The 22,488-nt window shown below is 33.6% G+C and overlaps 2 protein-coding genes across 3 annotated transcripts in view; one reads left to right on the top strand and one right to left on the bottom strand.

Annotated features, from left to right (window-relative positions):
• Positions 1 to 599: 599 nt before the first annotated feature.
• The window catches only part of LOC115886714 (DNA mismatch repair protein Msh2), a 43,592-nt gene continuing 21,703 nt past the window's right edge, over positions 600 to 22,488 (top strand). Inside the window, exons 1-2 of one of the 2 annotated variants that reach the window (XM_030905988.1) lie at positions 600 to 710; positions 772 to 821. In XM_030905988.1, the coding sequence (XP_030761848.1) occupies positions 671 to 710; positions 772 to 821 (90 nt within the window). In that variant the 5' untranslated portion in view covers positions 600 to 670. Of the gene's footprint in view, positions 711 to 771; positions 822 to 18,336; positions 18,355 to 22,488 lie in introns of those variants that run through there. The other variant, XM_030906001.1, reaches the window with a different exon arrangement.
• Positions 1,733 to 21,927, bottom strand: LOC115886705. Its single transcript, XM_030905977.1, has 9 exons — positions 21,770 to 21,927; positions 14,881 to 15,125; positions 11,772 to 12,002; positions 10,888 to 11,242; positions 8,960 to 9,142; positions 7,856 to 8,254; positions 7,087 to 7,676; positions 6,048 to 6,224; positions 1,733 to 5,990 (listed from the first exon to the last, which is right to left on the bottom strand). The coding sequence occupies exons 2-9, from the start codon at positions 15,119 to 15,121 to the stop codon at positions 1,807 to 1,809; spliced, it is 6,360 nt and encodes a 2,119-aa protein (XP_030761837.1). The 5' UTR covers positions 15,122 to 15,125; positions 21,770 to 21,927; the 3' UTR covers positions 1,733 to 1,806.

Genomic DNA, 22,488 nt, shown 5'->3' with positions numbered 1-22,488 from the left:
GTTAATTTAAAATATTTTATATTTTCTTATTCCATGGTATAAATTATGACAGAGGATTCAAATCTAATGTTATTTGATTATATGATGTTTATTAATTATTATATTTTTAGTATAAGGTCTAAAATTTACTAATTTAATTTACTATATTGTTATACACTTTTTTATAAATATATTTTTATAACCTAAATGTTGTTATATTTGTAGCAAAGACTTTAAATACAGCCTGTCCAGCGAAAAAACACGATAGTGACAGTTGGTATCTGCCATTTTAATTCAGGATAGGCAGATATATACATAGACATTTTTATTATCTAGTTATTTATCATTTTTCTTAAGGTCATAACGTGCAAACCAGAAAGTCTAACTTTCTTTAAACTTATATTACATCAAATTAGGAAGCTTAAAAATTGTGTTATATATTAATTATTGGCCTGATATACTAATTTGTTTCTATTTTTATGTATAAAATTAAATAATTCTTAAATATCGATATACTATTTCCTCGATATCACTCGCCCATCTCTAGTATATTTTGAAAATTCGCGGTTTTTTTTCAATCTAACAATCTAACTGTGAATCTAACCTCACAATTTAAATGAGAAATCTTTGTTTTGTGTAACTTTTGTTATTTAATTATTAAGGTGTTTGTTAGTTTTTAAATAAATCCGTAATGGGTGAACCAGAAACTGTAACAGCTGCTTTAAACTTAGGTAAGACTGCCATGTTTATCTTTTTTTAACTTGTGTTTTTATATTAATTTTTGTGTTAAAGATTTGGCTCAACAGCAGGGTTTTGTCAGATATTTCAACAGTCTTCCAGAGGTAGGATTTTTATTTATTTATTTGTAAAACAATCGAGAATTAGATATGTTTTCTAGAAGTTGTAGTAAATTAAAAAAAAAGGTAAAAAGGTAAAGCTTGTTATTTGTTAAGTAAAAAAGATTCATTTTGTATCTATAGTCTGTCCGACGATTCGTGAAAGATTTCGACAGACACATCTGTCAATGTCATGTATCCTCTCGTTGGACAGATTATATCTATACAGAATGTTTAAAAGAAATAAGAATATATCTACATGTGGCCTTGTGGTTGAATTGACTGCTCTGCTCTCTAGTAGACGCAAGGTTGCTGGTTCGATTCCAGTCTTGGGCATGGGTGTTTAATGTGTGTGTGAGTCTGTGTTTCTCTTAATTTAAATACAAGAAAACGGTATACCAAGAAAATTTATTAGATAACTGGTTGGAAGCTGTAAGTGATTCGTGGCCATTGAAAATGGAAAAAAAATATATCTACATATAGCATAAACTATTCATATTGGTTAGAAGGTAGGTATCCATTTAATTAGTAAGTATATTTTTATTTTTGTCATACCTAACATTTAGGTAAAATATGGCAAGACAGATAAAAATATTGCAAGATTCTTGTATATTGTATAAAGATCAGTAAGTAATTTAAGATTAAATAAAATTAAAAGGCAAATAGTTTCTGTGTTTGTTAAAATCATTCCACGGGGTAATTTTACAACTGCTCCTTCGTCATTGTTATTCAATATGCTTGTGTTTTTTGAGACCCTGTATTTAGATTTATGGACAAAGACATTACTCAACAGAAATACACTAAAATTTGTTAAAGTTGATTGAATCTATGAGGCAGTAATGTAATGCCATGAGGATATTCATAATTTTTGTTCTTTCTATCACTATAAATGAGGACAATTTCAATAAAACACATAATATATTTCTAGGATTTTATAATAACTTAAAACTAAACTATATTACAAATTCATTCATATATTTTCCACTTGAAATCATCCCACTATCTTTTGCTTGAGTGATTTAACTTTATTTCCAAACTTTGACCACCAGCCTTTACTTTCTGTTGAAGATTCAACAGGTTCTTCACTAGTAGGCGATATTACTTCAATATCCCCACTTTTACCCGCCACTGATTGATGTTCTGATGCCAATCCAGGCGACTGCACCACAGTCGCGTGTTGATAAGACAGTGGTTCAATATCTTCTGTCTGTTCAGGATTCACTTGCTGTACCTGACCGAAATTAGTAATATGTTGGCTTGAATGGTGGAATCTATACTCAGACCTACCCGAGTTCACGTTGAATTTCTGAGTTAGTTGCTCTCTGATTCTTTTAATCAGTCTGATTTCGAGGTATTTTTGAACGTCAGGTATTTTACTCTTTTCAAAGTTTCTGTCTATCAGTTCTGAGTATTTGCTCAAGCCTGGTTCAGCAGTTCCAGCAATGAACTCCGTGAGATTCTTCTGGATTTCTTGTTCGAGTTTAGTAGTGAGTTGTTGGTACTTGTCATAAGAGCTCAGGTCACCATAACCTGACCAATCTTGATTGGCAATAGCATCAGTAACTTGTTGAGCGAATTCGGCTTCTATTTGCTGAATAATTTTGTACTGGGTAGTTGTAATATTCTCTAATCTCACTCTGATTACTTTATATTGTGGCTTGTATGTTTTTTCTACACTATAAAATTCATCACTGAGATTGTATATATTTTTTAGCTGTCTTTTAGTTGTGTAAGTTAGAGACAGGATCAGATAATCTTTTAGTTCTTGAACTTGAGGAGCACTAAACTGGTTTTGAACTAAACTGTAGTATCTTTGTTGCTCAGGTCTATTTCCTTGAAGAGTACCTTGAACTAGAGTTTGTATTTCGACTTCCAACGTATGAAATACCGAATTCGCAGCTTCCTCGGGAGATAAATGTTGCAGTTTGGCTAAAGATACTTGTCTTTCGATGATCCTGTCAATGTCTTTTTGTAATTCAACATCTAAGTCTCTGACAGTTTGATATTGGTTTGAATTCAAATTGGTTATTTGGTTTTGTAAAGATTCATAGGAAGGTGGTTGGTATACAGGAAGCGCAGATGTTGGACGTACACTGGTGTATATTGTGCTCAGTTGACGAGTTACAGTATAATCCAAAGATATAACAAGGTACTGTTGTAGTTCTTGGTACTGTTTTGTGTTAAAAGTGTTTCTGATAGAACTAAGATATCTCTGAAGTTCAGGCCTGTTTCCATTGACGGTTCCTTGGACCAAACTTTCAATTTCAGCCTCTAAAGTGTGAAGTACCGTAGTGTAAGCTTCTTCAGGGGACAAATTCTGTGATTGAACAATCTTTACTTGATTTGCAATCAAATCGTTAACGTATTTTTTCAGTTCTAAATCCACATCTTTAACTGTCTGATACTGGTTAGGAGTTAGACCAGAAATTTGAGCTTGGACGGAATCGGGCGATGGTGTTGAAGAGACTGTTAGTACCGAGGGAGTACTTTGTACAGTTGAGAAAGTAGTTTGGGTTTCAGAGTCAGCGCCGTATATTTTAGTGAGTTGTTTAGAAACAGATTCTTGTAAGTTTGTGCTCAAGAACTCCCTCAGTTGTAATTGTTGTTCTTTGGTCAGTTTGTTTTTGAGTGGAGTGGAGTATGTTTCCAGATCCGGTCTACTTCCTCTTAAAGTACTCTGAACCAATGTCACTATTTGTTCTTCCAAAGTGTGTAAAACTGTAGCATAAGCTTCAATATTGTCTAAACCCTGTTGTTGAGCTAGTTTGACTTGGTTCTCTAGTATCTTATTGATATACTTTTGAAGTTCCACATCCAACTGTTTGATATTTTCGTATTCATCAGGTGTCAAATCAGTAATCTGACCTCTCAAGGTTTCATAAGACGGGATTTTGTAGGAAGATTGTGAAGAGTCGGGTTGAGATACATAAATGCTATTCAGCTGTCTTCTAACAGATTCATTCAAGCGAACTATCAAGTACTCTTGGAGTTGTTGACTCTGTTCTTTTCTCAACTTTCCCTTGATTATACTGTAAAATCTCTGTACTTCTGGCTTGCTTCCTACCAAAGTATCTCTTACTAGACTTTGAATTTCTTCCTCCAAAGTTAGAAGAACTGTTTGGTAAGCTTCTTCAACTGTTAAACGATTATCCCTAGCAATCTGAACTTGTTTATTGATGAATGTATCTATATATTCGTGCAATTCTTCATCTAATTGTACTACGTTTTTATATTCTGGGTAGCTTATGTCAGGTATTTGAGCTGAAACATCTTGGAAACTAGGAGCTAAGTATGGAATTTTTTCGTAAAGAGTTTGTGCTGTAGTGGTGCTGGTTCTCTGTGTTGTAACTGGTTGTTTATTCTGTCTGTTTTTTAGAAAGTTGATAAGCTGATCTGCTTCAGCTTCAGCTAGTGCTAGATAAGGATTAGAAGGTTGTCTTTCTCTATTTGATGTTTGTGAAAAAGAAGGAATGTTTGAAACTGGTCTGTCTTGTAAGGAAGGTAGTTGAGTCGAAGAGTAACCAAAAGGCTGATTGTTGTTTCCTAATCCTGAGTTAATTTCTCGTTGTATGAAAGTATTAGATTGTTGTGGACGTACAAAAGTATTTTGGGGATATCTATTTCCAGTGGAATAGTAATTATACGTCGAAGGTGTTGTTGGTTGAACGTTAACTTCTACTCCAAGAGTTTCTTTCGGAAACCCCGCTTTCAAAAGTTCGCCGACGAGTTTTTGATACAAATTATATTGTAAGAATTCTTCAATTTCTCTATATTGCTCGGGGTTAATACTACTCAATCTCTTTTGACATTGACTAGTGATGTTACTATTCAACGATTGGTACAGTTCTTCGTAAGTCTGTCTCGAGATCTCTTTCTGAGGCACTTCAATCTGAATTGTCGCAGTCAACTCTCTTGAACAGGTCAGTAAGATGTCTCTAGTAATACTTTCGTATTGTGGTTGGAGATATAAGGAAGATAATCGTTTGTATTCCCCAGTGTACTGAGGATATTTCGGAGCATTTTCAGGAACTACTGGCTGGAAGCTTCCAAAATCCGTATCTTCAACTTGTTGACCTAAGTCGTCTGTTGGGATAACTTGCTGTCCCTCTACAGGTTTAGGAGAAGTTTGAGGAGTAACCGAATTCACTCCATTTACAGGGGTCTGATCTCCTCGCTGGGTTTGACCGACAGTATGGGAGCCTGGTTGTAAGTTAAATGAAGGGCCAACATCTCTATCTAAGGCACCAGGAATGTAATAGGAATAGTTAGGACCCTGGCTAGGTGTTGGCGATGGCTGACTGTTTGTACTTAGAGGATTTGGCTGGATGGGGTTTTGAAATCCTATTGGTTCAATATTCAGCCCCGTACCCTGACTCGTTTCTATAGGTCTTTGAGCATCAAGATTATTTTGGTTTGGAAAAGTTTGTGGTTGCACAACGTTTGTTGGTTGGGATTGAACAGGTACATTATCAAAACTTCCTAAATTCGTGTTGAACGTTGAAGATCCATATGAAGGTCTTACTGGCTGTGGTTGGTTGAAGGAAGTTTGTCCAGTTCCTGGCTGAGATCCAATAGGAGCGTTATTAAAACTACCTTGGTTTGGATTAAAGGATATACCATAGTTTGGTTTTTGAAAAGGTCTTTGTGTCGGTTGTGGTTGATTGAAGGAATTTGTTTGCCCAGTTGTGGGCTGAGATACCACAGGAACATTATCAAAACCACCCAGATTTGAAATTGGCCTTTGCAAAGGTGTCTGAGATTGTGGCTGATTAAAAGTTGGTTGTCTAGCGCCACTCTGAGATCCAATTTGGAGATCGGTAAACCCACCAAGGTTGTTTTGCTGGTTGGGCTTATTTGCTGCACTACCAAAAGTATTGTCTGAGTCTTCTACTTGTCCCACATCAATTTCTTGCTGACCAACATCGACTTCTTGTCCGACAGGTTTTTGTTGGTTGGCACTATTGAGTTGGCCGGTAAATCCCGAGGTAAATCCGTCATCGACTTCCACTTGTTGAGTATCTGAATCGTCGACTTGCTGGCCTGTTTGAAAGGAATTTTCGTTATTAAATGCTTCTACAGGCTCTACTTGCTGGGTTAAGTCAGAATCGTCTTCTTCTTGGCCTACTTCGACTGGTCTTTGTTGGTTGGAGTTGTAGTTGCTTCCTAGACCGGCACCTATTGTTTCGAAAGTTTTATAAAAATCTATTTTTTTTACTGAAATATAAGATTTACCTCCGTAGTTGCCGCCGTAACCGCCTGCAGGGCTACTGTAACCTCCGTTGTATCCGTTGTAACCTCCATATCCTCCAGTGCCTCCGTATGTTGACAGTCCTACTGGTCTGCTACGGTATCCGTAACTTCTTTTTCTTCTGTAACTTTGTGTGCAACATACGCTGCTTTGATCATATCCTACAAAAATATGAGTAATTAAACATGAAGTATACCGGGTGCGTCTCAAAAGTGGCTCGCTCCTAAAACTTTTTTATTTTTTCAGATAAAAAAAACGAGATTTGATATGTTAGTATATGACATAAATTAGGACTGATTGACGTATTCAATTCATCTCGGCCACATCCTGTTTCACCGGAAATGACTACAACTTTTGATTTTTAAATGGCATCATCGGTATTTTTTTTATTTTATTCGATAGAAAATGACACTCTGAATAGAATGACATATCATATGTCATCTTTTGACATTTTCGCTTAAAACAAAATTGAATTTTAAATTTCAATCTAGAGTGCCATGGCAGTGTTAAAAACACTAATTTTTAATCTTTTTAATCCTTGGAAAAATATATGAGATCGTCTAGTGTTTCTAGTGTCTTTTCTTGCCCGGTTAAAAGATGCCCAAATCGTATTTTTAATCATATCTGAATTTTTTCAAATGGAACGAGGTTGGCTCATTAGCATATTTGGAATTTGCATTTTTACGAATAATTTGGTACCACACACTTGGTATTTCGAGTCAAATTGTCGTTATGAACCGCATGTTGCAATTTTAAATAAATGTATATTCGAATGTCACTCTATTCAGAATGTTATTTTCTATGAAATAAAGTCAATCAATCCTAATTTATATCATATATTAACACACCAAATCTCGATTTTTTATCTGAAAAAATAAAAAAGTTATAGGGGTGTGAGCCACTTTTGAGATGCACCAGGTATTGATAGTGATGTAACTGTCCCAAAACGTCGTAATTGTATAATTTGGTAAAATATAGATAATAAAAGTTGGATATAAAAGTTTTCTGTGAAACTCAAGTTACCTCTAGCTGCTCTATATGACTCTCCTCCTGAGCTGCTATAAGCAGCTCCTCCTGCAGAAGCACTGCTTCCCGAACTAGCGCTGTACGAAGCTGAAGCACTGTAACTCTGTTGCAATCCTTGCTGAAGTTGACTGGCCAAGCTGTTTTGCAGCTGCGACTTCAAACTGGCCAATTGTGAATCACCGTATACAGAAGAATATCCGCTTTCAGATAGGAAGTCTTGCAATTGTCTGGTGAGGTTACTTTGAAGTTCTTCGTAGAGTCTTTGGTAGGCTTCGTCATATGTACTTCCGTACCCACCACGTGATGTATAGACATTCGTGTATTGCTTATTTTGGGTTATGGCAGCTTGGAGTTGTCTACTGAGTTCGTTCTGTAAGCTTTGAAGACTGGCAAGGTTAGAGCTGCTCAAACCTGAAGTCTCGTAGCCTGATTGGTGGGAGCCTGCAACGTATCCATACCCACTTCCGGTTTTGATGCCGGAATTTTGGATTCTGCTGCCGTAGAGGTCTGATCCATAGTTGGCGTTTGAGTATCTCTGGTTGCTGCTCTGGCTGTATTGGGATTGAGATTGTTGGTGACTCACCCATCTATAATAAAAATCATATAGGAATTTTACAAAAAGAAATGACAATATTATGAAGTATTTCTTTAGTGTACTTAAATGAGACGTTTTGTGTAGGTCATAGCTTTCTAATAAATGTCTATTAGACCTTATTAAATAATTAGAGATTGTGGTAATAAATGCGTATTAGAAGAATAAAGTTACCTTTGTCTGGCTGATTCGAAATCCCTGTTCAACTTAGTCACCAAATTATTTTCAACCTGTCTTCTAAGACTCTCCAAATCAGCCTCATTGTAGTTGTATTGGTCACTGATTTGGCCTAACGAGCCCACGCTGTACAAATACCCATCTTTAGTCGTTTGAGTGCCATATTGTTGACGGATCTCGTCATTGAGGATATTGGTGATGTTATTCTTCAATTCCTCCCTAAGTCTGTTGAGGAGAACATCGAAGTTGTAAGAGCTGTAGCCAGAACTTTCAGAGAAGTATTGTGAGTCCTCCAAGATTCTGTTCAGTTGGGAGTCTAAGCGATGCTGGACGTTGGAAGCTATGGTGGTGATTGATTGTGGGTTGGATACAGGAGTGTATCTGATGTTTGAAACCCTATAATGAATAAAATAAAATATATCGTATTATATATAAAATGTAAAAAGATGTCAAGCCTTGTAACGCAGTTCTTTTAATACAATAAGTTAGAGATCTTATGTAAAGTAAATGTCTGTGGAATGTTCAACTTAACGGAAATTAGACGATTATCAACTGTATCACGTCATTTGTCAATTTCTCGTTTTTGGTCGTTTGTACTTGGTATTTATAGTTTTTTTTATTTATTAATGACAACAAAACATAACTAATTAAATAAAACTAAACATGTAACTGTGAGGTTGTTATGTTAAGCCATTGGCAATTTAAAAATAACTAGCAAAATAACCAAAAGTTGCACGTAAGTTGAAAAATTGTCATCTGCAAGTGCAAGAAAAGTTGCAGCAACTTATCAAACATGCCAGAATGCACACGCGTTGTAGGAAAGATTTGGTAAGAATTGAGAATTGTAAAACGGCCTTTAAAAAAATGTTGATAACAAAGCAATCAGTCAGTTACCAGCAATTAGGCGCTTGACTTTTAGTAATTATTTTTCATTTAGTGAATAATAAAATTTTTCATCTGTTTCTTTTTTTCATAGATTAAACGTTGGGACTGACATATTTAATGTTGAAGTATTTTACATTGTTCTAACATTTCCGGATAATTTTTTTTTAAAGATAACGCGATTCTTATATTATTAGGTTATTTTTAGTAGTTATTTACCTGTTGTAATCTCTCTCTGACTGTTGGTATCTCTCAGGTGCATATTTCACTCCCGGATAACTAGGATACGGTCTTTGAGTGGTAGTAATACTGTTCAGGCTAGGATAGATCGGTCTGTAGGATGTGGTGTCATACCTGTCATAGTTTTCATCATAGGAAGATTGAGATTGCTGTCCAGAATATCTACAGAAATAATTATTATATATTAAATGATTATACAGTGTTACATTTTGTATAACTCTACGAGCCCTAACAACTATATGTTGGGACAAGGTCTTTTTTGCAATAAAAAATAGTAATTTGTTAAAACGACTCAATTTATTTTGTTTATTATTCTAAATTCAAACATTACAATATGATCTAGACAATTTTACTACATTTTACAACAAGAAATTTGTTTAATACGGAGTTACATCACCTTTCGCCTTAACAACTTCCTGAACTCTTAATGGCATTGTATTTACCAAAGATTGGCACATTTGAGGAGAAAAATTATCCCAAATTTCCTGCAGTTTTGTGCACAAATCAAAAATTATTCGTTGAGGGTGGTTTCATAAATATTGCTTCATTTTATGGCCACACAGTTTCTATAACATTGAGGCCAGGACTACTTGCAGGATGGGATAGAACTTTTATATTATTATTACTGAACCAATTTTTAGTTGATTTTGCTGAATGGCACAATTGCTCCATCTTGTTGGAAAATATAGTTTTCGTTTGAAAACAATTCTTGAGCACTAGGCAAAAGTGAGGTCCCAAGTATATGGTGATATTTTTGGGCGTTAACAGTGCCATGTATAAAATTTAATTTGCCCAAACCTCTTGCTGACATGCAACCCCAAACCATAATTCCCTTAGGAAATTTAACAACCCTCTTTAAGCAATCTTTATGAAAGGCTTCTGCTTTATTTCGTATTATTCGTTTTCGATGATCTCCAACGCAAACATCAAATTTAGACTCATCGCTAAATATGACCTTATTCCAATCATTTTGTGTCCACGATAATTTAGATTTTGCCCAATTGTAGCGATTTTTCTTCTAAATTTCTGTCAGTAGCGGTTTTATTTGGCCTAAATAAGTCTTTGTATCAATAATCTTCAGGTAATTGATTATCCACACGAAATAAAGTTTACCTTATAAAACCCCAGACCGCATTTATGGATATATGATCGGCAACAATTCTCTTGACATTTTACAACAAGAAATTTGTTTAATACGGAGTGACATCACCTTTCGCGAAGAGTACTTCTTCTCGCAGACTTGCGAATTTTTACTAAATTTCGTAAATCTCTTTGAGATACAAACTTTTGGTCTTCCCGAACTGTTACCTCTAACGTCTACATTGGCAGATTCGCCGTATTTTTTTATTATATTAAAGACCGTGGTTTTTGGAATACTTAAATCATCAGAAATTTTTCGAATTTTTTTCCCGTACTGTATTGACGAATGATAATTTCGCGTAGTTTTTGATTTGTAGCTTTTCCACGGATCATTACTTTGAATTAAATAATTAACAAAATTGAAAATTAAAAAAATTAAAATTACTTACAGTTAATCTCACTACTCAAAGTATCGAGTCACTTACAAGCTGTCAGTGCTGAAGTAAACAGTTTGCGACATTTGTGACGTTTATAGCACAGCCGCCTATGATGATATTAATTATTTAAAAATACTTGTCCCAACATATAGTTGTCAGCAAATTTGTCCTTTTATGAACAAAATCCGCTACTGTAAATATGGATTGATTTACAAATTCATAAAAATATTGTCAAGTTGTTTAGGATATATGGCTATGTTTATATTTAAAAAATTAAACATATATTTTTCAGTCATTTTTAAAAACCAGGGCAATAATTCCAAAATATGACCTTGTCCCAACATATAGTTGTTAGGGCTCGTATATCAGCGTAAAACCACGTAATATTACCTGTAGGAGTATTCTCTTCTGAGTTGCTGCAGCAGACTATCCTCCAACCTATTTTGCAAATTCACCAATTCTTGTTGTTCGTAATTGGGCCTATTTTGAATTCTACCGCCCACCAAACTGTAAGATTGTCCCCCCCGAATGGTTTGAGTCCCGAATTGTTCCTGAAGGAGCTGATTTAATCTGTCTGTCAAATTTCTACGCAATTCTGATTCTAACTCGGAAACGTCAACTCTGTTTGAGTACTGGGACTGGCCTCGGACAGCTGATTCTAATTCGTGTTGTAAATCGGTTTGTAGACGAGAAGCTACGCTGTTCAATGCCGAAGAGCTGTATTGGCTGCTTGAACCTTGGGAACCTGAAAATGATGGAACTATAGTTTGGAGCTTTTACAGAGGTAATAAGGTAAACAACATTGCTGATCTATGCAGACACTGTCACCTGATGAACCTGTAATGCGGTTTGATATGAGTTTTTATTTGGTGCCGATTTATAAGAGTTTTTATTATATTAAGTTGAAGACAGTCTGTGTTGTAATTAGATACTTAGAAGGTGCAAATAAAAAATGAAATATGCTTCTAAAGACGTAGGCAGTCTGTGCTTTTAAAACGTCCATTAGTACGTGAATCAGTGAATGAGATGACAAAAATTAAATGCACTTCCAAATACGTAGACAGTATATAAGTACTTTTGAAATGTTTATCGGAAAGTGAATCAGTGAATGAGAAATCAATACACCACTTAGAATGTACAAATAATCATTTTTTAAATATAAAGTTGATCATTAGATATGTTAGAAGGCGCAAATAAAAAATGAAAAGTGCTTCCACAGGCATTTAAGATACATTTTTATCTGCAAGTCTATAAAAAAACAAATTGCTGTTTACCGTGATAACTGTTGAGCGCTCCTAAGTAATCACTGGATGAGACTGATTCCGATCCACGGTGAGATCCGTATTGAGATCCGTACTGTGATCCGTACTGAGACCCATACTGAGATGCGTACTGAGATCCAGCTTGATAAGCACTGGATGCAGATCCTCCGGCAGCTAGCCCATAGCCGTTAGACAAATGGGCACTTCTGGCGTTCAAATCTGCTGCATTTCCATCATAGTAGCCTGGAAAAACAAAGGAAAACTATATTATAGATATTTTGGTCGTTTCGGACTATCTTCAAAGTATTCGGATGTTTTTTATATTCAAAACGGCATTTTAATGTTCATAAAATTGAACACAACTTTGCTATAATTTATCTCCTCTGTATCTATTGTAGTTTCTGAGATCCCAGTGGTCATTCCCGAATTTGGAACACCATGTATAATAAACATAAAGAGAATAAATGTTTTTGACCTAAATACCCATTTAGAGCCATAATTGGATAAGATATCCAGTTATCAGTTTTTCGAGAAAAGGGTTCAAGGTTATCAACGATTTCTTGTAAATATTTTTTTTGTCTTTATACCACGATATACAGGGGCTGATCCCTGAGATATAAGTTAGGACAGATCTAGCTTTTCATTGTCCATTGTCATTGTTGTGATTAATTATTACGCCCCTCCAACACAACGTTTTACCTAAAATCTTAATTGTTCAGTTCAGTCAATAAGTAAAACATTATGTGTAGACGAAAAAAAACGTTTTACTAGAACTGAATTATTGTGTGAATGTAATTTTACAAAATTGTGTGTTTAGAGATATTCAATGATTATTACCAAATGATTCACAATTGTGTGTTTACAAATGAAATTTAAACCAAAAATACAATTTTCTGGTAAAATTCCATGTTTCTTCTTTTCAAGTAAACATAATGCTTTAATTCATAAAATAGTGCTTCCTGCATGGCCTTTACCAAAAACTGATCTTTTTTTCTTATGGGGTTTAGGCAATCTGCTGGCAGACAGTCCACTGGCAAACCTGCTGGTTTAGCTTGTAGCTACCGTCTAAAACACTTTCCCCCGTTTTCTCTCAAGTGCGGTAGGAACTGCCCTAAGCATTACTTCAACCTCACAAAGTATCATCTATTTTGTCTATGTCTATACTTGTAGATCTGGCTATGTACTATACTCTATCTTTTCGTTTATTATATTCGTCATTAGTCTGGTGACACTTTTCCACTCGTTCTCACCTCTTAGGAGGACTTCTGCTACGTTATCTTTCGTAATTTTATGTCTAATCTAGTTATACGTTTGTACGCTGTGTGCTTCAAACTTTGGACAAACAAACAATGTGTATTCTGGGGTATCCACCTCTTCTGCACAAAACCAACAACATGCATCTTGCTGTTATTTTTTTGGTATAAGCCAAAGACACCATGACCAGTCAAAGCGGGTGATTTATAAAAATTCATATCACTCCATTTTCTTTCGCACCATTTTCTAATGTCTTTGATGATAACATTAGACTTGGCCCACACATGGTATTCATGCCATCTTGTTTGCCACTATGTGTACATAATCTGCTTGGCCTCCGCAGCATACTCTTTCCCCCTTTGATAAATGAGGTTCTTCTTCTTCTTGTTTCTCGATAACCACGCGTCTTTCGAATAAATGAGATTCCGTTCTTCCACTTCTAGCACAGTCTTTAATCTGTCTTACCTGACCCTTTTAACTTATAGGTAGAACGTCATCAAGGAACGTCATATCTAGACCCCAAAACATCCCCCTTTGGAACATTTTCTGTAATGGCAATGACTGGAATTAAAAGCTATACTGTGCGAACAAACACTAGAACCGAAAGAATAGAGATTTGTTTTTTTAAATATGTCAATATTTTTATTTCGTTGTGTTTAGTGAATATTCGGTGTGTGATTTTTGCAATTTCCTCATTAATTACTGGTGTATTTGTACTTATTTTGCCAAGTACATTTTATTTTAATTATTCATATTTAATTGCAATGGCTTTTTTCGACCGAGAGCGCAAACCTGCGATGAAGAACTGTAGCGTTCCTAATTGCGACAACAAAAATGGTAGTTTTTTCGTTTCCAAATCACCGAAAAAATTCGAATTGTTTTGTACGTTTATTTTTCAGTTTATAGTTATGTAAAATACATAATTTATAACATCAATAATTGTTTTATTTTTATAAACGTTCGATCGGGTATTGATATAAACATTTTTTTATTGTTACAAAATAGGTATATTAAAATTAAATTATATGTTATATATAAATTACATCTATTTATTGTAATTTTTAATATATAATGTTATTATGAATATATGTACCTATTTTGTTACAATTAAAAAAATGTTTATGTAATATTAAAAAAACGTTAAATTAAATATCGGGATTGTTATTTCATGAATTTAGTGCGCAAACAAACTCAAGGGGGCGCTTGTTTTGCTTTCATTTCATAACGTATAAGTCAATATTCTAAAAGGGGATGTTTTGTAGTCAAGACGGAGCTAAGATGGAAGATTGTCTGGAGAACAGCCGTCAGTTCACTAGACGATATTCTCTTGTAACTGACAGAAAAATTAAAGTAAAACGTGTAAACGGGGCTTAAGAATGCCCGAACAGTATTTATTTGAACTGAAACAGTCTGATTATGTAGAATATCTGGAAAATATTGTCAAGCGTGGCGACATCTTTCGGGGAAACTAACAACTGCTAAAGCGAGTTACCGATGGAGATTTGAATGGTGCGCCATCTCTTAGACATTGGTGGAAAATCCTGTATGTTGTAAACGCAAGTTGTAAACGAACTTTCTGGATACAAAAAGAATTCTACCTAGTGTTCCGGAATGGAAATTATGCGAAACATCCGCTAAGTGCTAACCGCGCTCGACAAAATCAGTTTTGAATAGAGTTTTGAAATAAGCGAGTTGTAAATAAATTAAGTGTTTTATCATGTATTTAGAATTAAGGACCCACGAAATCTGTATCAATATTAAATAAATTATATTGCGATTTAGTTTTGTGTGGTTTTCCTTAAATATTTTTTATACCCTTCTAATGATTGTTAACTTAAATTTGAAATACCTTATTATTTGAATTTACCTTCTCTTAATCTAGGGTTAATATATTCGGAATGTTCACTGTCAGATTTGATTTTAGGTTTAACCCGTCCTTCCAAATCACCAGATTTGCTGTAGTAACCTCTGTCGTCTGTTTGGTGCTGTAGTTCGTTGTTCTTGTACGATGATGCAGATGTTTTGTAATTGTACTCTTGGTGATAGTATCCCTCAGGTGACGCAGTTGCCACCAATAGGGTCCCTGCTAAACAGAGCAGGACCTTCATGTTTCTGAAAAAATTAATTGAAAATTTAGAAGATGTAATTTTATTTTATGGAATTTATTCAACGACATCATAATAGAAGTGTCTATAACGTTAAAGTGTTGTTTTTCAGATGTTTGCTTTGAATAAGAAGATTAAGGAAGGAGTATAATACTATAGCATAATACTATGGAGTATATATACTATAGTACAGTACATCTGCTGGATCTGTGTCTATGAAAGGAATGCGGACAAAAAACATTTAAATAAACAGCAATATATTTTATACGTCGATTTGACGAGTGCGTCACCGCAAATCGCTCCGCCCACTCACTTTATTGGCTACTTGCAAATTTGTCGAATTTTTATTGATGGTAGGCGTCGTCTAATTTTTTACGAAAAACATCGAGAAAATATCGTTTCCCCTCTCGCGGATACCCCGGAGCTACAGAACGGACAGACGTACTGTATTATACTATGGAATTGACATCATAAACCATAGATAAATGAAACAAGTTTAGATTGGAAAGTGCCCATAAGGACAATGTAAACACTATTTGGCGCTATTCTTGCAACGGTCGCGACCCAAAACTTTTGAAAATTTCGGAACGGTTCGGCTTTTTCCGGAATTATATCGCCAAATATTGTTTATTCAAATTTATTATTATTTTCTTTTAATTTTATAAATAAAATACAGTGTGTTGCATACAAGAAACTTTATTTTATATAAGGACATGTATGAAATACCTATGAAACATTGGAAACCGACGTTATGCCACGATCCACGATGGTTTTTGCAGTTCACAGTTCACAGCACAGCTTTTTAAGTTTTTAATGCCACTTTTTCACCATTATCACCGGTTGGAGTAAATAAAACTTGAATTAAATTCACAAGATAGCAATAATTACTTTGAAAATGGACGCTATAAACACTTTTCGGAATTTCTTTAATGAGAGCGGTTTATATTTTGAAAGATTTTATCATTTTTGAAGACTCTGACTTTGACAAGGGAAAATTATTTCTGTTTTTGTTTGCCGTTGTTCTTAGCGACTTAGCGACCGCTATAGCAGCGCCAGATCGCATATAACGGTCGCGACCCAAAATAATTTCGCGACCTAAAATTTTTACGGGCTTTCCAATCTAAACTTGTTGCATTTATCTATGTCATAAACTTCCGTTTTTGACAGTCCTGTTTGACGTTTCAATTGACAGATTTGAATTTGATTTGAAATTCCGTGGGTTCGTTGGACTTTTGGAGATTATTTTATGTACTTCTTTATCTATTCTACGATTGGTTTTTGTTTAGAGATAGTAAATCTAGAAGGCAGGTGCCCGGTGGCGTAGAGGTACAGCTCTCGTCTACCAATTCAAAGGTTGAGGATTTGAATCCCACAGCCGGCATTTCATCAGCCGACTATTTTTAATAAAAATACATGAGCCTTACATGAGTACTTGGGATTCACAATCCTGAGGTAATAATAGGCGGTTGAAGCGTCCAACCTACCATCCTTGTATACCGAACGGCTCTAGTATGGCAAGCTGTACCTTGCTACTCCCAAGGCGTTAAAACGCTATATACGGGAGCTATTATTATTATTAAATCTAGAAGGATATTGTGCCAGAACTTAAATTAACAGCGACAGTATGCGAATTCCAGGAAAAGACTGTAAAATAGTTGTGCAGCGTGGAGTAGATATCGGTCAAAAATCATCAGTTATGAAATTCACTTAGAATTAACTAATTATATATCTTTTCGTGCATATTACAACTTTTATTTACAAAAATAATGAGGATACGTCAATTTGACTTAGATGTTTCAGTAGCGTATCTGATTGACACTAACCTGTTTTTATTACAAATATATTTTTTAAGAATTTAAATAACAAATACCAGTTATTGACAACGTAAAACAAAACAAACCAATTACTGAATCAACCCTATATTATATTTTTACACGTGTTAAATAAAATTAGAACGGCACTGATGAACCCCGGAATTTAAGTAAGTCATATTAATCCCCCATTGCGCTCCACCTGTTTGTTGATTTGCTCCTTCCTTAATCTTTTTATTCAAATATAACGATATATTCGTTAATTTCTTTGGTTAAATAGGGTTTATATCAATAAATTACCTGATAAATACGCAACTTTTGACCAACACGACTAATATTTTATTTATAAATTAATGAACAAGATAAAAAAGATCATTTTATTAGTGCATGCTTCTTTAATTAGTAATTTCATTTTTTTGCATTAAATATAATTTTATTTAATAAAAAATAATAATTAGTTATTAAAATGTTACCTCAGTAATTTTGCCGTGAAACTTCCATTATAAAAATACAATAGCTTTTTTCGGGTTCTTGTTGTTACCGATTCTGAACCGTCCTAGAGCTTTGCAGCGCATGCACAAATGAAATAATGTCTTCATATTTCTTTCTGCGCATACGCATCACAGTTCTAGGACGGTTCAGAATCGGTAATAACAAGAACCCGAACGAAGCTAATATGATCAAATATATGAATATAGTATGATCAAGAGTGTTTTGCATGATGACAGATGAAACAATTCAAATAATAAATAATAAATTACTACTGAATAAAAAGACTAATGTAGAAACGCCATTTTTGTCACTTTTGCTTTGGCGTTTTACTTTACACATTTAAATTTGATTTGAATTTTTAGGCATTTGTTGGGCTTCTCTGAGTTTATTTTATATTATTTCTTGTTTAGTTTAATGTAAGGTATACAAATTTTTTGAAAGACATTGTGTCAGGGTATAGTTTATTAATTAGTTAATATTCGGTGGTCTGGGTTTAAATTCCAGCGAGATTATTTGTCAATCTTGAATAGGGGCATCTTGGCTACCACCATAGCTACCACTTACTTTGGTAGATAGAGACTGGGCGTCAAATAAGATCTAAGGGCGCAAACCATGGCCAGGAAACTTATATTGTTATGGTAAAATTTAAAAAAAATAATTTAGTATTGACTAAGGACACGGTACGTCGCTAATGGTAGAAAAAATAATTTTCAGATGTTACTGGTTTATTTGGTTGCCTAAAAAATACATAATATAATGTCTTTTAAATGTATTTGAAATAACTGTCAACTTGTCAATGAGAAACACAAATGAGAAATAGCAAAAAAATAGTTTTATTAAATTTTGGACCTGCGTCGAAAAAATATCGGTTTGTTTTTGAATTTAAAACAGAATTGACATCTCTGGAGATACAAATGTCTTAAACATCAAAAGGTAAGCATTTTAAATTGTTTCATTACACTTTCATGAATATTTTTCATATTAGAAGTGTTTACTGTAACATTATTACGTTTATAAAATAAGTCAATGTAATTTTGCAGTTACTAGTAGAAACATTCCACATATAAAGAAATATAAGTTTTCAAATATTTCTGTTAACTAGGGAATGCAATCCCGCAAATGCGGGATCCCTCTGAGATTCCGCGGGATCGCAGTTGCGGGATTTATCCCGGGATCCGCGGGATTGACACATTACTACTGGGTAACAGAATCAATCTCGATCAAGGTCAAACCCCTTCATTCCGGGCCGATGAGTCGACGCTCGGAACCCAGGGGACCCGTTTAACTAGTACTTGTGGACAATTTCGTCAAATAAACTGCCGGACATAATTATCGGGACAAGCAAAATTTTAGGGTAAATTTAAAGTTGAATATCTCTTGAATTAAAAAAGATTTTGGGATGCGGTTTGGATCAGGTTTTAGATGCATCTATTGTAATTAAGATGCTATGTGGTTTTCGAAAATATATTTAGCGAATTCTCGTATACAGGGTGTTTTATAAGAGAGTGAAAATTTGGTCAAGAATCTTTTTTACCGCAAATTTATGAGTTTTAAAAAATTGAAATTTTTACCAAGTACGACTAATCTGTATTGAAACTAGAAAAATCAATTTGATCGGTTTTTAATTTTTTTTAAGGAAAATTGAGTTTTTTTTCGAAAAATATGCATTTTTAGTCATATGTATGGTCCTAAGTGGTACAAAAAGCTTTGTACATTCTGCATATGCCAAAAAATTATTGATATAGTGTATCTAAAAGCAGATAACTAACACAAGTTAAAAAAAACTTCAACATCAGAATAATATTTTTATTTATAAAATAAGTAGATAAATTATAATAAAATTTAAGTTTATTTAATATTAAATATATTTTTTGAACACCCTGTATAAATCGGTCCAAATTTCTGTACAGCTAGTTTAAGATACACGCTATATCAATATATTGTGGGCCTATGCAAAATGTACAATGCCTTTTGTACCATTTAGGACCAAATGTATGACTATTGTTTACAGTCCCGCAATTTTGCGGATCCGGTAGACGCGGGATTGATTGCTTTAATCCCGCGTCTTTGCGGGATTGAGATTATGGTGCGGGAGTGCATTCCCTACTGTTAACTATACTTATGCAAGTTTTATAAAAAATATTGTGGTTTAATTACTAGCTTGCAGACAAAATTTGTTTTTAATAAACTATAAAATTTATCTCTTTATTAAAGTTACTCTGATATACTAATATATCAGAGCAAAAAAAAAAATATTTTGAATACAAATATAACTATAAAAAAACATTTAGAGCAGAAAAGGCGAAGGCGTTAGGTTAAACAAGGGTTAAACTAAGGGTTAAACGTAGTCTTGACTAAGATCACGGAGGGGCACTTTGATCTAAAATTTTGCTATTAAGTTTCATGTCATCTTAATAGATGGTTATTTTATTTTATCTATGTATAAGGGTCGAATCAAGAACAAACATGAATAAATAACAACTAAATGACATTAAATTGAAACTAAACCTAACAACTCATAATTTTTAATTATGAGTTGCGGTTTTCGCTAACTTTTTGGAATTTTTTTGCTCTATTCAAGTAATCAAAAAGAAATATAGGCTACTATTTAATTTTTTTTATGCAAACGCGCAATATCTGTTATGATACTTTATGTTTATGATACTGTTATGGTTCTAGCTACCTCGGTGAAATCTATGTAGAGAAAGTTTATACTGTTAAGGGGAAAAATCCCTTTTAAACAAACCCTAGATTGTTTAATTCCGTTAGCCCAAACCAGAGTTATCCTTATTTTAATAAAAGCAAGTTTAACCTTATCCCACCACTTTATTCTATGAGATAGATCAAAATACGCTAATCTCCATTAATATTCTCTCCATAATTTTTCATTAATTATTGCTATAGAAATATTTAAAATACCTTTTCACTTGCATATTTTTGAGAAAACTCCCGTTTTCTGATTGGCCATTATAGATGTGCTCTGTAGCGGACCTTTTTTGAACTTTGCAAAATTAATTATACTAAATTACGTTGTATTGCTTGGTATATACAGGGTGACTCAAAACTTGATGTATTTATCTCATGTATTTAATATAAATCATTCTATACTGTCTTATCATGTATATGAAAATGTTTTATTCAATTTAATATGCAGTTAGGCACTTTCTATACCTAAGATCAATATTTATGTATGAAATAAACTAAGGAAAAACCTATTTTGACGTTGATTCAAAATAGAAAAAATCTATTGTGTATATTATTTTGCTTATGCCATTAGGTCAAAGTTCTCATTATTATGCTGACTTGTGAGTCTTATCGAATAATGAATATAAAAATAAAAACAGGGGGCAAACGAGATAAAATTGTTTTATAATAATTACCAAGAATTCACTAATAAATTACAATTGTGAGTATATTATCTGTTATTAGAATTAAGTAATTTTTTTTTCAGAGGACACTGATGCAAACTATATAAATATACATAAACTTATGTATAATTACTTCAGGAGAATAACTACAAAATTTTATCAAAAAATATTTTATAGCGTTTTTACACCAGAAAATATAATTGACTCTTTCAAATTAGCTCGATAAAACATCTTTGCCAATTTGATTTGACAAAAACAAGTTTTTTTAGAACGATTTAGATAACACGCTGTTAATCTTAGTTATTAATATTTTTGATTAATTTGTGCAATAATTCTACACACAGAAAATCTAGTGGTATAGCCAGAAACTAAAATTTGACGGTGAATAAATTGAATGTTTTGATAGAAACCGGCCGCCTATGTTAAAAAGTAAAATTTAAGTTAAAAAAAGAGTATACTATATTTTTAGAAAGCTCAATACAAGGCTTATAGATTAAAAAGATAATATATACAGGGCATCACAAAAAAACATAAGTTTGGGTCTCGGTTAGGTTCATATTTCAAGAATGGCAGTTCCCAGCGAAAATCTAGTTACGCCACTGAATTCTACGTGAAAAACTCTATGGGACCCAGTTTTCACCTTTTGGATAAGTTAAAACTGAGATACTAAGGGAGTCGAAAAATGCAACATTTCAATTCACCCCGTATTTTAGGAACTAAAAGGGCTAGGACAAATGTGTGTAACAGCTTTAGTTTCATAAAAAAGTAGCACAGTGATATGAAAACCGCAACTTCGTACCTCTATTCATAAGCAAAAAACCCTGTAAAACGCAATGGGACACCCTGTACATTATATTCTGTATAATTTGATTTAAAACAATCACAGAAAAGAAGTCCAGATGCGTTAAAATATAATTAATTAAATTAAAATATTTACCAATTAAAAGTTAATAAAAAAACAAAGCTTTAGATACACTTACCTCTAATTTTTAACTAAAACCACAAATCTTCAGTCTCTTCAAGCACAATATTTTTTTTTCTATCCTTCGGCGATCTCATTTACATACTAAATATATAGTTATATGAACTGAATATTTTACTGCCCCCTCTCTAGTGTACTTATCTTTTCCAGTTGCTATTTATTAAAATATATTTATAAATAATAATTCTTGTGAATGGTTTAAGCAATTTGTCTTGAGAATGTACTCGTTATAAGATATGTCTTCGATTTCGCAGAAATGCTGAACAGCATTAATTGACAATTTAGGTATGTTTTATTTTTTTGTGCGATAAGTTCTTATACAGGGTGGTCCGAATTATATTCGGGAAACTTTGGCAGTATATTCTTCAGACAGAAACAAGTTTTTTATCAAACTTTGTTTCAGAGATACAGGGTGTAGAAGTTTTATTTTTGCTTCTATTTTTTCCAAATAATTTCTGAACTAACGTTGGTATCTGGATGAAAATTGGCGCCTGTTTTTTTTTAGCAAGAGAAATTTTATTTCGGTGTCAATATGACTCCTGCTTGTAGGGGGCGGCATCTACATATTTTTAACTGGTTTAAAAAGTAATAACTTTTTGTCCGTACCTGTATATACAGGGTGTCCCAGAAATAAGTGCAAATATTTTAAGAGGTGGTAGATCTCGATAAAAGAAACATATTTTCCCTTTATCGTTCTTCAAATAAGTCCAAAATAAC

Source organism: Sitophilus oryzae, unplaced genomic scaffold (assembly GCF_002938485.1).
Source record: "Sitophilus oryzae breed Bouriz unplaced genomic scaffold, Soryzae_2.0 scaffold_1146_pilon_pilon, whole genome shotgun sequence".
Taxonomy (NCBI): Eukaryota; Metazoa; Arthropoda; class Insecta; order Coleoptera; family Curculionidae; genus Sitophilus; species Sitophilus oryzae.
Note: the sequence above shows the minus strand (reverse complement) of the source record. Positions and strands in the feature narration are given on the sequence as shown.

Bases quoted from the DNA above. Each gene is read 5' to 3' on its own strand.
- LOC115886705 (XM_030905977.1), bottom strand. From the start codon at position 15,121: ATGAAGGTCCTGCTCTGTTTAGCAGGGACCCTATTGGTGGCAACTGCG. The intron at 11,243-11,771 runs GTAAACAGCAAT...CATCATTTTCAG, and splicing joins AGCGCTCAACAGTTATCACG to GTTCCCAAGGTTCAAGCAGC. The intron at 9,143-10,887 runs GTAATATTACGT...TTATTTCTGTAG, and splicing joins AGAAGAGAATACTCCTACAG to ATATTCTGGACAGCAATCTC.